Source organism: Muntiacus reevesi, chromosome 4 (genome assembly GCF_963930625.1).
Source record: "Muntiacus reevesi chromosome 4, mMunRee1.1, whole genome shotgun sequence".
Classification (NCBI taxonomy): domain Eukaryota; kingdom Metazoa; phylum Chordata; class Mammalia; order Artiodactyla; family Cervidae; genus Muntiacus; species Muntiacus reevesi.
Window position 1 is genome coordinate 13,576,889 of NC_089252.1, and position 17,587 is coordinate 13,594,475.

At 37.2% G+C, this 17,587-nt stretch overlaps 1 protein-coding gene across 1 annotated transcript in view; it reads right to left on the reverse strand.

Annotated features, from left to right (window-relative positions):
- PIK3C3 (phosphatidylinositol 3-kinase catalytic subunit type 3) overlaps positions 1–17,587 on the reverse strand; it is a 158,475-nt gene that overhangs the window by 81,747 nt on the left and 59,141 nt on the right. Inside the window, exons 8-10 of the mRNA XM_065932329.1 lie at positions 15,783–15,887; positions 14,543–14,635; positions 5,051–5,236 (exon numbers count right to left, since the gene is read on the reverse strand). Of these exons, the coding sequence (XP_065788401.1) occupies positions 5,051–5,236; positions 14,543–14,635; positions 15,783–15,887 (384 nt within the window). The remainder of the gene's footprint in view (positions 1–5,050; positions 5,237–14,542; positions 14,636–15,782; positions 15,888–17,587) is intronic.

Genomic DNA, 17,587 nt, shown 5'->3' on the forward strand with positions numbered 1-17,587 from the left:
ACAGTATACTAACACATATATACGGAATTTAGATAGATGGTGGCGATAACCCTATATGCAAAACAGAAAAAGAGACACAGAAGTACAGAACAGACTTTTGAACTCTGGGGGAGAACGTGAGGGTGGGATGTTTTGAAAGAACAGCATGTATACTATCTATGGTGAAACGGACCACCAGCCCAGGTGGGATACATGAGTCAGGTGCTCGGGCCTGGTGCACTGGGAGGACCCTGAGGAGTCGGGTGGGGGGGGAGGTGGGAGGGGGGATCGGGATGGGGAATACGTGTAACTCTATGGCTGATTCATGTCAATGTATGACAAAACCCACTGAAATGTTGTAAAGTGATTGGCCTCCAACTAATAAAATAATATTAAAAAAAAAAAAAAAAAAAAAAAAAAAAAAGAAAATAAATTAACTTCAATAGTAAGTGCAAAGGCTGTTTGTTCATTACATAGTCACATTCGAAAAACATAAAATCCCCCCAGGCACGAAGGATATAAGCATATAAGTAAAGCAAAACAAACAAACAAAAAAATCAGATTTCTATCTCAGACAATTCAGTAAAAATTTCTCAAGAGCTATGAAATACCATCTAGATAGTAATCATCATTTTTCTAAAGAAGAAGTTAATTCTAATGCTTTAGAATACAAATGCAACATTTCATGTCAAAATCACTATTTCTTATTGAATTAAGAGTAATTCTTCATATAGGCATTTATAGTTAGAGACATGGGTTCTGACCACGGTTCCCAGACAGAAACATATATCCCATACTTCTGGTAAAGTGAAATATTTTCTATTTTTCCTGTATGTTTCAATCTCCTTGCCTTTGCTCATATTGCTCTCTCCACTTGGAAAGTAAACTCAAGTCCAACTCTGAAAATTCTACTCTTCCTTCAATGTCTATCTCAAATGTCATTTCTTCCTCAAATTCTAATGGAGAATCTCTCTCCTTCTGAGCCACACCATAGTAAGAAATATTGCTTTTAAAAATGCCTTTAAAAAACATTAAACAAATCCAATTCAGAAAGATACTAAAAGACTGGTTAAGATATATGTTACAGATGTAAGGTGAGTTTAACATTAGGAATTCAGCATCTATTTCATATATAGTATTTATAATACATTAATGTTTTTCAGATAGCATGATGCTATACCTACAAATTATAGGGACCCATCTAATACCTATTAAAACTATAAAGAGACATCACTAAAGAAACTAGATAAAACATAAATATTAAAATAAAAATGAAGTTTTCATTTAACCAACAAACAGAAATAAAAGTGGTGAGGTAGTTTATAATAGTAATGACTGTCACAAAATAATTTTTCAAAATGTGAAAAAATTTTATGAAAAATTGTGATAAAGGCATATATATTTTGACAATAATTTCAATGCAAGCTACTTATTCAAGAATATGGAAAAACATATACAAAACTCTGTTCACTAATACAGTTACAGAAAAAGATTAGAAATAAAACAACTGCCTACCAAAGAGGCTGACTGGTAAAATAAGTTATAAAATAAACTTGCAATAAAATAGTATGCTGCTGTTTTGAAAGAATAAGGTAGATCTATAGGTATCCATAAAGTTTAAAACCATAGTGTTTTTCTACAGGTTAGAGAGACCTTTGACATCAGTTGCCTTGATATTCATTTGCCTGTGTTTCCATCTTTACAGACACCAATTATTATATGTCTTAAAGATGAGAAATGTCCAAGATTATACTGTTCAGTTAATAAGGCATGATTTTAATAACACGTATAGGATATTCCTATTTACCTTAATTTTAAGAGATGTCTTTGGTGGCTCTGACGGTAAAGAATTTGCCTGGAATGAGGAAGACCCAGGTTCGATTCCTGGGTTGGGAAGAACCCCTGGAGAAGGGAATGGCAACCCACTCCAGTATTCTTGTCTCGAGAACTGCATGGACAGAGAAGCCTGGCGGGCTCTAGTCCATGGGGTCACAGAGAGTCAGACACGACTGAGCGACTTACACTTTCACTTTTCATCATATAAACCATACATGCATACATATGCTTGCAATTTGCATACAGAATATATGAAAAGATATGAGTGACTATTTTTCTGAGGATAAAAAATGGCTGGAGAAGTGGAATTGTTAAAGGAGCTTCAATGTTACTATTTCATTTATAATTCAAAAGGAAAGCAAATCAGAAAAAAAAAAAAAGATGATAATATAATATAGTAAAGGAACAAACCAAATGCTGTGGGAGCAGAAAAGAAACAAAAATGTCATCGGCTTCCTTCAGTGGTTAAGAGAAGTTTCTCAGAGATGCTGAGGCCTGTGCTTCACCTTGAAGGATGGACAGCAGGAAGACCCCACTAGGAAGATGAAGTAACACATATACAGGCCTGGGTCCTAAAGGGACTACGGCATCCTGAACAAAGTACTGTCCAAATATAAAATGCAGCACTTTTCACTCAAGTTTTTCAGTTGTCCAAGATGTAGATATTCAGACAAAGTGACCTTTGATGTGATGCTATGTTTACATGATTTTATTACTATATATTATATGACTATATTAAGGGCTCAAGATGGTAAAGAATCCACCTGCAATGCAGGAGATCTTGTGTTCAATCCCTGGGTTGGGAAGATCCCCTGGAGAAGGGAATGGCTACCCACTCCAGTATTCTTGCCTAGAGAATTCCATGGACAGAGGAGCCTGGCAGGCTACAGTCCACGGGGTCACAAAGAGTCAGACATGACTGTGTGCCTTTCACTTTCATCCTTTGAAATACTAAAAAACATTTGAAGTTCATAAAATCATAAATACCATACTACTCCACAGATAATGCAAAAGCAAAGAGACATTGTATACCAATTAGAAATGAAAGGTACAACATGAATGATTTTAGTATATAATTGATATAAATTTATAATCTTTCTGCATATTATGTGTAAGTACAGTTTTCAAAATTTTTTCCCACATAATTTTTTCTTCATAACTATTAAGTGATATAAATAGCTATAATCACTATTTCTTTTTTTTTTGGATAGGGAACTGAGGTGAGAATAACACATGTTCCCAAAGATATACAGGTACATAGAGTCAGATAAAAGCCAAAATTCAAATCTTAATGTACATTTGAAGAATCAGTAGAAACTAAATTAAAAAAATTTTTTTAAGCTGAGTATACACAATTCATTACTGAACTAAGTTCAGAGAAAGGGAAATCAAGAGATAGTTACCACCTCACTATCTATCATCTCTAAAACCTCAAAAAACACTCCCAATCTAACAACCATATTTTGCAGTTTGGGATTCATGCAATATTTCTATCACTATTCTTTATCTCATAACAAAAATTATAAAATAGTCTAGAAAAAGTTCGGTACTTGCACTAATACTATTAATTCCAGAGACAATTAAATGTTTATCCTCTAAGTTTATAATGGAATGTCATCAGACAACCAAAAATGATGATTTATAATATTTCTATTTTAACTCTGAACCCATGTTGAGGAGGGCTGTATTGACTACAACCCAAAGACCTTTATCTAAATCCTGACTCATGTCAAATATAAAGACTTAATGACTAAAGTGAAATTTCTAATGAATTTCAAAATAAATACTTCATTATTTTAAATAAATATTGCAATAATTTATTTTTACTTGTGATGTAGTAAAAAAACAATAAAGAAGATAATATGCTGAATCACAATGCTAGGAACTGCTGTTTGATAGGAGAGTGAAAAACATCCTAGTCCAAAAAAATTATACAATATCTGAGAATTGCCTCAGAATAATCTAGTGGAATGTAAGGAATGGGAAGGAGAGAGTAACTGGCATTAGAGATGAAAACAAAATTGTCTATAAGTTGGCAACTGCTGAAGATAGGTAAATTACGTATGAACAGTCACTGTACTACTTTCTTTAGTGTTTAAATTTTACTGTAATTAGATACATATACAACTATCAACTTTAATAAATGCAGCATTTTGCTTCTTGAAATTCAGATACCATTGCTGCTGCTGCTGCTGCTGCTGCTAAGTCACTTCAGTCGTGTCCGACTCTGTGTGACCCCACAGATGTCAGCCCACCAGGCTCTCCCGTCCCTGGGATTCTCCAGGCAAGAACACTGGAGTGGGTTGCCATTTCCTTCTCCAATGAGTGAAAGTGAAAAGTGAAAGTGAAGTCGCTTAGTCGTATCTGACTCTTAGCGATCCCATGGACCACAGTCTACCAGGCTCCTCCATCCACAGGACTTTCCAGGCAACAGTACTGGAGTGGGGTGCCATTGCCTTCTCCATCAGATACCATTAGGAGTTCAAAATAATGATGAGCACTGCTATATACATATTGAGGCTTAAGAAGAGTCACCTTATATTCCATAAGCCGTTATGTTGGAGAACACATTTCCTCTACAAAAGTTAGTAAGTTATAAAAAAATTAGTGAATTCATCTACCTGATTAGGAATTACTAAAATTCAACATTTAGCAATGTTTTGGGTCAACACAGTTTCTAACCTTCCCAGGTGGCCTTATATGTATATAAACAGCCACCATAAAGCTTGTAGTCTTTCTCTTGCAGAGGATTCAAAACCACCTTTAAAAAAATTTACTCACACACACGATTGTCGGTAGATTAAAGTTTAAAGGAGGAGTCTGAAAAAGAATAAGATAACCATGCATCTCTATGCTTTAAAGGCCCCAAAGGCTTTTCAAAGCTACAATTAAATGTGGCTTGTTGTAGACTGACTGATAGAGGGGATCTGAATTATTCCCTAGCTGGTACTGCGTTAAACCATTTTTCATTAGAATTCCTTTTTCGAGACAGAGCATACAAGCTCTGCTGCCAGGTAAATGTCCTGGGGGAGGCTGTCCCATCATGTAACAGGTCAGGAAGTAAATTTTCATTTCACAGAGGAGTCCCTGGAGGAATATTTTAATTTGGCTTCTAAAAACACACATAGTATATCTTCTTCCCTTCTAAAACTAGCCTTCCCTCTCCCACACACACGCACACAGGTCCTAGTTTAAAATATACCCAGTTGCAGAGGAGTAGTGAACACTAAGGCACCTCATCATCCGCCTGCCGTAATCGGGCCACAGCGTAGCGCCTCACTGTTGGATTCGTGTAATGAGAGGACAACAGCTCCAAGGAATCCTCTACATCCATAGGCTTCCACTTGCCTAGAAGTTCCAGTGCCTGTTTGGCCTCCTGAGGTAGATCCCAATTGACACATTTCAAGAACTTTGTCAAAGCCTAAAATCAGAAAAAGTTTAAAAATTAGAAACATCTTATTCTGGGAAAGGGGGAATCAAGGATGACGAGGCAGAGCTCAGCTTGGACCTGACAGCAGAGTCACAAAGTCAGTGACAGACTCCTCACATAAACACTAGACAGAGTCTGAGAAAAACGCTGCAGGACCAAGGGGCGGGGGTGGAGTGAGGGGGTGGGAAGTGCCTGTTCCTTGTAACTTTACTTTTATTTTCAGAGCACTACAAAGCACTACGAAGGTTTAAATTTTCTTCAACTTTCCTTCATTATGCTTTCACTATTTTAAAATACTGCAAGACTCAACACAAGGAAATCGTTGAGACATGTCTCATGAAGTCTGAGATGTCTTAAGAGAAAAACTTCATTTTACAATATCAACATGTGAGACATAAAACATTGCAACCAAAGAATGAAAGAGTCCAAAGCCAAGAAGGGTTGAACCCCATTCAAGAACACATCCTAGAGTCAATAGTTTCCCTAGATACTCACATAGGATGACTCAAATGAAGTTGCATATTTATGTCTCTCTTACAGAGAGAAATAACTACGGAAAAAAAGAGAATTAAAAAAAAAAAACAAACACCTCTACAGAAACAAGTATAAAAGTAGATAAACACACAGGAGCACTGGTTTCTGTATATTCATTCTGCGATTCAGCTGGCTGTTTGTAGAATCTTTCTGGAATCTCCCTTCTTTAGAAAGGCAGCCAATTCTTCTTAAGACTGTCAGGTGAGGAAGCTACCTTGGAGCATATCATTCATGGCTGCATAACAATAAATGCTTTTTAAAGAAAGGTGTGTACCTGTTTTTCATAAAAAAGCAATCCCTATTGCCAGATCTCCCTACTAACAACACTTTGCTGGCTGATATCGAGACATTTTCCTCTTTTTCTATGAATTCAACTATTGAAAAAAGATAACTTTAAAATTTTAAATTCTTGCTCCACTCAACTAAAAACATTTTCATTATTAAATTAACCAAGTTCTCCAAAAAAATGTTCCCTTGAATAATAAAACACAATTACTTATTAGTATGACATAAAATTAATCTTCATTCCCATTCCCTAACTTATTTAACTTATATGTGGAGTACATCATGCAAAATGCTGGGGTGGATGAAGCACAAGCTGGAATCAAGACTGCCAGGAGAAATATCAATAACCTCATAAATGCAGATGACACCACCCTTATAGCAGAAAGTGAAGAGGAACTGAAGAGCCTCTTGATGAAAGTGAAAGAGGAGAGTGAAAAGGCTGGCTTAAAACTCAACATTCAAAAAACTAAGATCATGGCATCCAGTCCCATCACTTCATGGCAAATAGAAGGGGAAACAATGGAAACAGTGACAGACTTTATTTTCTTGGGCTCCAAAATCACTGCAGTTGGTGACTGCAGCCATGATATTAAAAGACGCCTGCTCCTTGGAAGAAAAGCTATGACAAACCTAGACAGCATATTAAAAAACAGAGATATTATTTTGCCAACTTAAGTCCGTCTCGTAAAAGTTATGGTTTTTCCAGTAGTCATGTATGGATGTGAGAGCTGGACCATATAGAAAGCTGAGTATGGAGATCTGACGCTCTTTAACTGTGGTCCTGGAGAAGACTCTTGAGAGTCCCTTGGACTGCAAGGAGATCCAACCAGTCCATCCTAAAGGAAATCAGTCCTGAATATTCATTGGAAGGAACGATGTTGAAGTTGAAGTTCCAATAAAAAGACCCTGATGTTGAGAAAGATTAAAGGTGGGAGGAGAAGGGGACAACAGAGGATGGGATGGTTGGATGGCATCACTGACTCAATGGACATGAGTTTAAGGAAGCTCTTTGAGCTGGTGATCAACAGGGACACCTGGTGTGCCACAGTCCATGGGGTCGCAAAGAGTCAGACACGACTAAGCAAGTGAATTAAACTGAACTGAACTGAACTTATTCTTGACTTAACTAAATTATGGAATAAAAGCACTATGGAGTGCTCAAATTTGTATATAATCTGAGTGAAGTGGCTTGCCCATCATCTCAAAATACTGGACAGGCTAGACTTAGAATCCAAATCCATTGACTCTCAACCCATGCATGTTCTACCAGATGGTTTCTCCTTACCAGTAAGAAACTACTATCTCCTATTTAGCAAGTCCCTGGGAGCCATTACTCCACCAACACTTATCCCCTAAATTTGTTGTAGGAAAAAAAAGGGGCACAAGTGAGGGTCATTTTCTGGGCCTCAAATGAGTCCTGGGACTGGCTTGCCTAGTGAAGGTCCTTGGCTTCACAGAAGAACCAGTCACAGTAAAGTGAAAGCAGATTTACATAGAGAGATACCACTCCATAGACAGAATGTGGGCTGTCTCAGAAGACACAAGTGACCCTGAAATATAGGGGTGGTTAGTTTTTATGTGGCTAGGTAATTGCACAGGCTAGCAATAGGGAGGGAGGATGATCCCAACTATTTTGAGGAAAGGCAGAGATTTCCCAGAACTGGACCAGCACTGACCTCTGTGGCTTTTATGGTGGCTTCCCTGGTGGCTCAGACGGTAAAGCATCTGCCTGCAATGTGGGAGACCAGGGTTGATCCCTGGGCTGGAAAGATCCCCTGGAGAAGGAAATGGAAACCCACTCCCCAGTACTCCTGCTTGGAAAATTCCATGGACAGAGAAGCCTTGTAGGCTACAGTCCACGGGGTCGCAAAGAGTCAGACACGACTAAGCGACTTCATTCCACTTCACTTCACTTCACGGTTGGCCTTAGGAACTGTCATGGCACCAGAGGGTGTGTTATTTAGCTAACGTATTACAGTGAGTGCAAATGAGGCTCAAGGTCTCCTGGAAGTCATATTTTCTACCACTTTGGGCCTATTTAGGTTCCAATCAGTTTTTGTGATCCTGTTCTTAATGGCTGCTTCATTCTTTTAATGGTTATGCCCCTGCCTCCTTTCTTCCTGTCTCAAATCCATCTCTAATTCTCTTTGATTATTTCCTGGCAGTATTTCCCACTGTTTCCCTCAGACTGACTCTCACTATACCACACATCTAGAGTTTGGCACAGCCTTTGAGCTAAGAGTTTCTCTTCTAATCATTTCACGATCTGTTAGATATTCAAGTTGGAAGTGATTTATTAGCACCACCTCTGACTATCAGCAAAAATTTACCATTTAATATCTCTGCCAAAAAGAGATCAATATTTACCTAATTTCAGTGATTAATTTGCAATGAACTCACTGTATTTATAAGACAGTGAAAACAATTTTTTTTTAAAACCTTGGCTTCTTTTTCAAAACATTTTGATACCTCTTACCATAATCCAAACTTTTAATTCTCAATAACTCTCACTGCCCCTCTACGCTTCAAAACAAGCTAAACTATTTTATACAGGACGGTCTAACTCTATCTACAAGGAGTTGCTTCCTTTCTTATGCTCTTTGTCAAAACAGTAGTGTCATCTTCTTTAAGGCCAACTTGTCAAAATATCAACTTTTCCAGGAAGTTTTCAGCAACTTTCAGTTCTTCCCTCAGTAGCGGCTTCAATTTTACATTCTTCATTTAAATGACTCTCTTCTAACTACCAAATGCTTTTCTGGGCATTCTAATGTCTACAACTGGAGTTTGCATTCCCACGATAGCCAGCCATTTCTTCCTGTACCTCCTGCACATCACTTAAGTGCTCCTCTCTCCATAAAAGCACATGGATGGCCGTCCTTATTCTATGCATTTATTTTTTACTTCTTAAATGTATTTCTAGGTTGAATGTGGAAATAAAGCAATACTTCCTAAATAACTACAGTGAAAGCTTTTCACTTCACAGTATATCCACAGTCTTAACGAAGATGTGCTGGTGTGTACTTACTATAAGCAAATCTTGTAGCAAGCTGATGTACTCAATTTAGTAACTGAAACAATCCAACCCTCAGATTCTCAGATTTACAGATTTATTAGTAAGATTTATGGAGTATACTGCTGCCAGGGACTGTACAAAGATTTCACAACCTGATAATGCTAAATGTGACAAAGGTAAACAAGGAGATAATAGAATGAAGGTGGAAATAAGAAGAGGAATGAGAAAGAAAGGAAGTGTTAAGAATTTGAAGTCAGAAAATAGTAATGATGATACTTTATTTCAGGTGCTTTAAAGATGCTTTTTTGATCTATATAAAACAAAGATAGAGGATTCAAATGCAATTTTATACCTAGGACTTCACACATAACTGTAGAGTATAGGTTTTAGAGGAAAGGTGTTTGGGTTCAAATCTTAGTTTCCAGCTCCATCAATAATTACTGAGTCACATGAAGCACATCTATTTAACTTTTAAGGGTTCTATCTCATAAGTTTATGTAAATATTAAATAAGTTAATGATACAGATGTTTAAAACAGTATATATATAATAAATAGTTGATAAATGCTTCTGATGTTACTGTCAAATGTTAACATTATCACATGTATTACCATGTTTTATATTAATAGCAATAAATATTTTGTTAACCTCCTTTCTGATCTTAGAAACACCTCATTTTTATCTCCTACTTTTAGAATCATGATCACACTTCAGAGATGCAAACACTACTTATCATATATATTTCTACTATTAACTTCTACCAACTCGATTTTTGGAAATTTCTACATTTCCAAAATGTAGAACAGGAAAATCTGTTCTACTCAAGACACTTCTGACACCCTAATTCTCTGCAGACACTGAGTGTCCTGCAACTTAACGGAATTCTGATATTCAGTGCAGAACTCAGTGCAAGACTGCTTCCCATCTCAGATGCTAAGAGCAAACACTGGGTCCTCAGGTACCCAGACTTCAGTCCAACAAGGACACATACTGGGGGTTCCCATGGCTGACCTTCCTCAGGCTCAATAGTTGCTATAATGACTCAAAGAACCCAGAGTACTAGTTTACTTATTATTGCTGGTTTATTATAAAATATATAAATGAATAACCAGGTGAAGAAACACATTAGGTGAGGTCCGGAAGGGTTCCAAGCACAGGAGCTTCATCTGTCCCCATCATAGTTAGGGATGAAACCTCCTGGCATATGGATGCACTCACCAACCCAGAAGCTCTATGAACTCCACTGTTACAGGTTTTCAGAGATCCCATTACACAGGCACAACTGATTAAATCATTAACTATTCTTGGGTTCTAGCTCAAGTCCCAGCCTTTATCCAATCCCCTATCCCTGCTTCATCTCTAGAGGTCAAAGGTAGAGCTGAAAGTTCCAACCCTCTAATCAAAACTACAGCTCTTTTGGTGATGAGCCTCCCATCTCCAAGAGTCACCTCACTAGCACAAATGCAGGTATAGTTGAAAAGGGCTTATTTTGAAAAACAAAAGATGCTCTTGTCATTCCTACTACTCAAGAAATTCCTAGGGTTTTAGAAACTCTGTGTTAGTAACCAGAGATGAAGACCAAATATATTATTTCTTATTGCATCACCATATCACAGCTATTTTAATATTATAAATTCAGAAAATTCAAAACCAATATATCTCCTTATCCTGATCCTTTCATTTGCCAGATTTCTTTATTTCAGGTGCTCAGGACTAATTCTTGGCAATTACCTCCAAGTAATTTTATATATTTCCTCTCCTTCCTCTGCCCTCCAATACAGCTCTCAAAATCCATATATGAACCTCCTAATTATGTCTCTTTCTTCACTGTCAGCTCTGCTCCAATCTACCTGGTTCATCTTCCTTAAAACATCACCTGTTAAGATACATTCTTGACTTTACGGGTTTCCTTTTGTGAGCGATACTCAATTTTGAATCATAGAATTCAAGGCTCATTACAATCTGACTCCATCTTTTCTATTTAAAGAACGTTTCATACAAACATTTCTCTCTCCCAAACCTAACACTCTGCCTTACTCATGGTTTTCTTTCCCATGAAAAATGATCATCAAATATCAAATAAGAATGACCACTAAAATTTGTTCAAACTTTAGGACCAATCTTATTTCTGTAAAACCTCCCTCATATCACAGCACATTAATCTTGTTCTCCTTCACATCACTATTCTAGTAATTACCTAACTATTAACTAATGAGACAATGACCCTTTATCAGTTACTATCCTATACTTCTCCAGTTAGGTTATCTATAAACATCTTTTCCCCCAGACAGTCTGGGCCAGGCAGATCCCCTGGAGAAGGGCGTGGCAGCCCACTCCAGTATTCTTGCCTAGAGAATCCCACAGACAGAGAAGCCTGGTGGGCTTCAGTCCATAGGGTTGCAAAGAGTCGGATATAATCGAAGAGATTTAGCAGGCACACCCAAACAATTTTAATCTATATGAAATGTACAGTGACACAGTATCTCAAAGCCCAGAGCCTTAAATAACACCAGGCCAAGAGCTGATGCCAACTGTGTGCTGAACTGAGTTCATTTATGCCATGGTATGCCATCAGCATCTTGCCAGGAGACACAAGTAGGACTGCTGTCCTGACGCCACTGCCGCAAAAGCAGCCTCAGAAGCGCAGTCTGTCTGCATCGCCATCACCTTCACCATAGGACTATCCCTGCTGCTTTGTTCCCTAAGCATAGTAGAAAGATAGTAATATGATGGTTATCTTTAAGTAACATTTCCACAAGAAGAAAGGACATTTACCATGTTAAAAGCTGAATTTAGAAAGTTATAATATTCACACTTTTGGTTCCACAAAAACAAGGTACCTTGTACGTGCTACGGACCATAAATTTAAAAATACTTCATAAATTTAACTGATTTTATTGGACAAACTTATTACTGTGAACTTTTCAGGTGCAACATTAAGTCTAGACTAGAGGGCTTTTATCTGAAATACTTAAGGCAGGTCATTTAGGAAAAAATAGGTGGAAAGAACAAATTTAATTAAAAAATAAATAAGAAGTATAACTTTGTAAGAACCAATTTCCACTAACTTATTTCCTGAGCACTGCTTTCTCACTAGAAATCTTTTTCAGCCTTAGGGCTCAAATGTCAAATAACCTAAATCACAGTTCCTGAGAAACTGGCATTGAGCGAATTTCTTTCATAAATAAATTAAGGGAGAGTGGTAGAGAAGTATTTATTTTCTACAAAACCCATTTTAAATTATTACAAAGATACAAATGTGGCTATAATAATTCCTTTGGTCATTTCAAGAACAATATATATTCGGTTTTCTGAAAAGTGCTTCCAAATAGTAAAAAATAGCATTCACCTTACTCTAGTGATCATAAGAACTCTATAATATGTGCTGAGAATTGAAGTTTCATCACCTACCTTTTAAAAACTTGAAATCAACTAGTTAAATGAAATCTATCACATACTTTATATCATGTAAGCATTTTATTTCTTTTGCACATACCTAGAGGTAACTGAATTTCAGGGGGAAGTGACAACTTGTTTAAACAATTTTCCTTGGAAGTTTTTCTATCTAAGGGAGTTGTTTTGCAAATCTGTGATTTTGAACCTATACATTCTAACAGGTTTAATTCAATATCTTGCTGCTTATTTTTAGACAAAAAACTGCATTCAAGATGTAATTTCTGTGAATAAAGTTATTCTTCATTTAGTAGAGTATTATGATACTAACTCAATTTTTTTAAAAAACACAAAAATCACAAATCTGTGCTTCTGTTGATGATTCTTTCCTTTCCTTGCAAGGATAAAAAGAATAGCACTCAAAAGCTACAGCAAACTTAAAATTCCTCTCTCATTCTTATTATAGATGTAAAAGAGAATGAGCATGGTTCATCCACAAAGAATTTCTCAAGGCATCAATAAAAGATAGAAAAGAAAAGCTGAAGAGCTAAAATGAGCTGTAACTGGATTTTTATCCAATCCCCAGGCCATGGACTGGTACCCGTCCATGGCCTATAAGGAAACCACGCCACACAGGAAAAGGTGAGTGGACCACCTAGCAAAGCTTCACCTGTATTTATAGCTGTTCCTCAAGGCTCCCATGGAAGAAGCAAGACGAATCTCAGATGGCTCAGTGGTAAAGAATCCGCCTACAGTGCAGGAGACGCAGGTTTGATCCCTGGGTCACACAGATCCCCTGGAGGAGGAAATGGCTACCCACTCAAGTATTCTGGCCTGAAAAATCCCATGGACAGAGGAGCCTGGCAGGTTACAGAACATGGGGTCACAAAGACTCACACAGGACTGAGCGACTAAGCCCACAACACAACATAAACTAGAAGAGACTTAAAGTTCACTATAACTGAATCAACTCACATTAAATGTGAGGAAGCTAAAGTAGTCAAAAATCTTTATGACAATAAATAGCAATAAACCATAAGCCTCAAAACTAAGTCTCTATACTCCAGTCGCGTACTGACTGTCTGTGCTAAGTCGCTTCAGTCGTGTCAGACTCTTTGCAATCCTATGAACTATAGCCCCGCCAGGCTCCTCTGTCCAGGGGATTCTCCAAGTAAGAATACTGGAGTAGGTTGTCATGCCCTCGTCCAGAATATCTTCCCGCATCTCTTATGTCTCCTGCATTGGCAGGAGGGGTTCTTTGTCACTAATGCCACCTGGGAAGGCCCCCTAGTGCTGACTACTTCATCACAATTCTCTCTCTCATTGGATACTGGTCCCAGATAGCTGAGGTGCACATGAAAGGAATGATATCAGTGAGCCCAGAAGGAAACTTTATTTACTCCGTAGCTTCAGTATGGAAGGCAATGTGTAGTTCTGACCTACCCTCTCTACCTTCATCTCATGCTCGATGCCATTCTACGAATTCATCATTTCAGATTATAGTTCTCATACTCTCTCACTAGCCACATCTCCAGAATTCTACAGCTCTTTGCCAGCCACCCAGGCCCAAAGAGGCAAAAGTTAAGGCCCAAAAGTTAAGCCTCATATAAAAAAGTATGTTTTCAGAGAACTAATTTACTTCTATGAAAAGAGAAAAGACAAAGGTGAGTCAACATTTAACTCTGTACCTACTATGCACTAAGGACTCAACCGGGTTATTCATGTGTATTATCTCACCTGTGAAGAAGGGCTGTCATAATTAGTAAAATGAGGAAACAAAGTTTCCAAAGAAATCTGCTTCACCTTACCCAGAAAGAGTAAGCTGCAGTGCTGGAAACTGAACCCAAATCTCTCTGACTTAACCAATTTAGACACTGTCCACACATCAACAAAGAGGTACATGTGTCTTTGTGTGTGTAGTTTCATAATTTTTAAGAAATGGAGCAACATATATTGCTCTAGAAACATTTTAATAAAAATTTGACAATTAGTCTGTATTTCTATGATAGTTTTGCTCATTAGCAACAGAGTTTATAGATAAATTTGATATATGAAAATATTCAAGAAACTCACTTTTTCTTGATTAGTAAGATAATATCTAAACTTCCATACAAGATCTTGTTCTTCATATGTAAGTTGCTTGGTTGGTGGGTAACTCACAATAATCTAAAACAAAGAAAAAAAAGAACCACTTCGTCAAATTAAAACAAAAACAAAAACAACAACAACCTGCTATTTCCATTTCATTTAAAATTTTCCATTCATTCAAATATATCTATAATTACTACAGAAGAAAGGAAAATGTATATGAAGCTAAGTAAGACATAAATCTGCTGTACCTATCAGTTCAAAAAGGACATTGTTAACAGTGTGAAGGGAGAAAAAGATAGATAAAAGTTAAGCCTCACATAAAAGAGTATGTTGTTACAGAGCTAACTTTCTTCTGTGAAAAACACAACAAACCCAAATAACAAAAGTTTTACCCCACCAAACTACTGCCTACAAGATAGGCTCAAGGAAGTACTGTACAACATGGGAACAGAGAGAACAATTTGTAATAACTATAAATGGAAAGTAACCCTTAAATTTGTATAGAAAGTTAAAAAAAATTTAAAAATAAAAATGAGGGAGGAAAAAGCCCCCATCAACACACACACAAGAAAAGGAAAAAAAAACTCAAAACAAAAAACCACAATAAACTTTTCTCTTGTTAATGCGTTCCCTTGATAGCTCAGTTGGTGAAGAATCTGCCTGCAATGCAGGAGACCCCGGTTTGATTCCTGGGTGAGGAAGATCTGCTAGAGAAGGAAAAGGCTACCCACTCCAGTATTCTTGGGCTTCCCTTGAGGCTCAGCTTGTAAAGAATCCAACCACAATGTGGGCAGACCTGGGTTCAAACAGTGGGTTGGGAAGATACCCTGGAGAAGGGAAAGGCTACCCATTTCAGTATTCTGGTCTGGAGAATTCCATAGTTCGTGGGGTCGCAGAGAGTCTACTCCACTGAGCAACTTTCACTTTCACTTCACTTTCTCTTGTTAAGCCAACAGGAGACCTCTCTTAGACAATGTATCTTAGGGCCAGTTTCTAAGAATACTATATTAAGAAGACATACTATTTGTAGCTCTGTCTCTAGGGCTAATATAGTTCCTGAAAGCCCAAATGATACAAAACGACAGAAATGTTAAGTTGTTGAAACTACATAGGATTCATTAACCTGCATCTGAATCACTTTTAAGTGATGTGCTATCACAGGAGCTTCAATCAAAATACCCACTCAATTATTTTTATATTAATATTTTTTAAATGCTCTTACATTTAGCTGATCTCTTGTGGCAGCATTAGGTTTGAGATCATGGTCCGAAGGTCCACTTCTTAAACTCCGGGCAAGTTTGTGATGTTTGCTCTCAACTAAATTCTCCTATAAATTATTTAAAAACATTAACCAACAATGTAAATTTCACCAATAATCAGTTTCAATAGTCACTCAGAAAAAGCAAATAGTTACTTAAGACCAGTTTATAATACTGACTATTTTCTTCTTGTTACAACTGTAGTCTCCTCTGTATCTTGTGGTGATAGGGAAAGCTAAGCAAGCTTGCGTATGCTTCACCAGGGACTGGTCCACATGCGCATGCCATCCCAGGTCCTTGATTTAATTCCTCATTGTATTCAAGGTTTTAGTCTAGCCAACCAAATGTCACCTTCATTCCAAAAATCTCCCTTGGCAACCCAGACTAAAGGTCCCTTTTCCTAGGAGTAACTAGCAATTTGTGATATAATCATACTATCACCTTAAACTGCCAGTAATAACCTAGGGCAGTGACAACGACCAAAACGCTTGACTATATTATCTACGGCCAAAATCATAATAAGATTTGAACACACTATCTTTGCTTAAAGAGATCTTATTTTATTTATTTTTACATGTATGAATTGCCTGTTCATGTATTTTTCCTAATTTGCAATTGGATTTTTGGTCCTTTACTCTTCAGTATTAAGAGTTTTTGAGATACTAGATACGCAGCCCTTTGCGATGTATGTCACAAATAGTTTCTCCCAGTTTATCAACTGTCTTTTGACTTTGTTATGGTGTTTTTGCCATGCAAACTTTTTTTAACATAGTCGAATTTACCAATCATTTCTTTTGTTGCCTCTGGATTTTGACTCAGCTTTAGAAGTCCTTACTTACACTGACAGTAAAGTACCAGTTCAGTTGCTCAGTCGTGTCCAACTCTTTGCAACCCCGTGAATCACGGGATTCCAGAACTCCCTGCCCATCACCAACTCCTGCAGTCCACCCAAATCCATGTCCATTGACTCAGTGATGCCATCAAATCCCCTCATCCTCTGTCATCCCCTTCTCCTTCTGCCCTCAACCTTTCCCAGCATCAGGGTCTTTTCAAATGAGTCAACTCTTCGAATGAGTTGGCCAAAGTACTGGAGTTTCAGCTTCAACATCAGTCCTTCCAATGAACAGTTAGGATCCAGCTAGGATCCATTTTATAATATTTAAATCCTTGATTCATTTGGAGTTTTTCCTTATGTATGGTGTGAGGTAATGTATGGTATGGTAATTTTATCTTTTTCTAAATGGCTCTTCCCCAGCACTATGCTCCAGTGATGAAAAGTCACCTTTATCAATTTCCTTATGTACTTGGACTTATTTCTGGGATTTTTAGACAGTTTTATCAGTCTATGTGTATATGTACATGTGCTAGTACCACACTTACACAGTCTGTTTTATTGTCTGATACAGGGATAAACCAGCTTGGTGGTGCTCAAAGTTTGCTATATTCCTCTATTTAGTTAATACTAATGGCTACAAATTAAACTTTTTTAACACAGCAGATAAGGGTAGCTCGCTTTTTTAAAAATATCTTTTGTTTTGTCCTTTCTCAATTGCATTTAAAACTAAAAAAATTTAATAGAGGTCTAACATTTTTGATTTTTTTAATTAACCTGTAATTGTTGATGAGCATTTTATTTAGGAAAAAACACATTAAATAAGCAGACCTCTCATTTACCTGACATTCTGGTACAAGCTACATGAAAGTAATATGGTTCCATTATGACAAAACTTGTATACACTCATCCACTTTGAAGGTAACTCTTTATGTG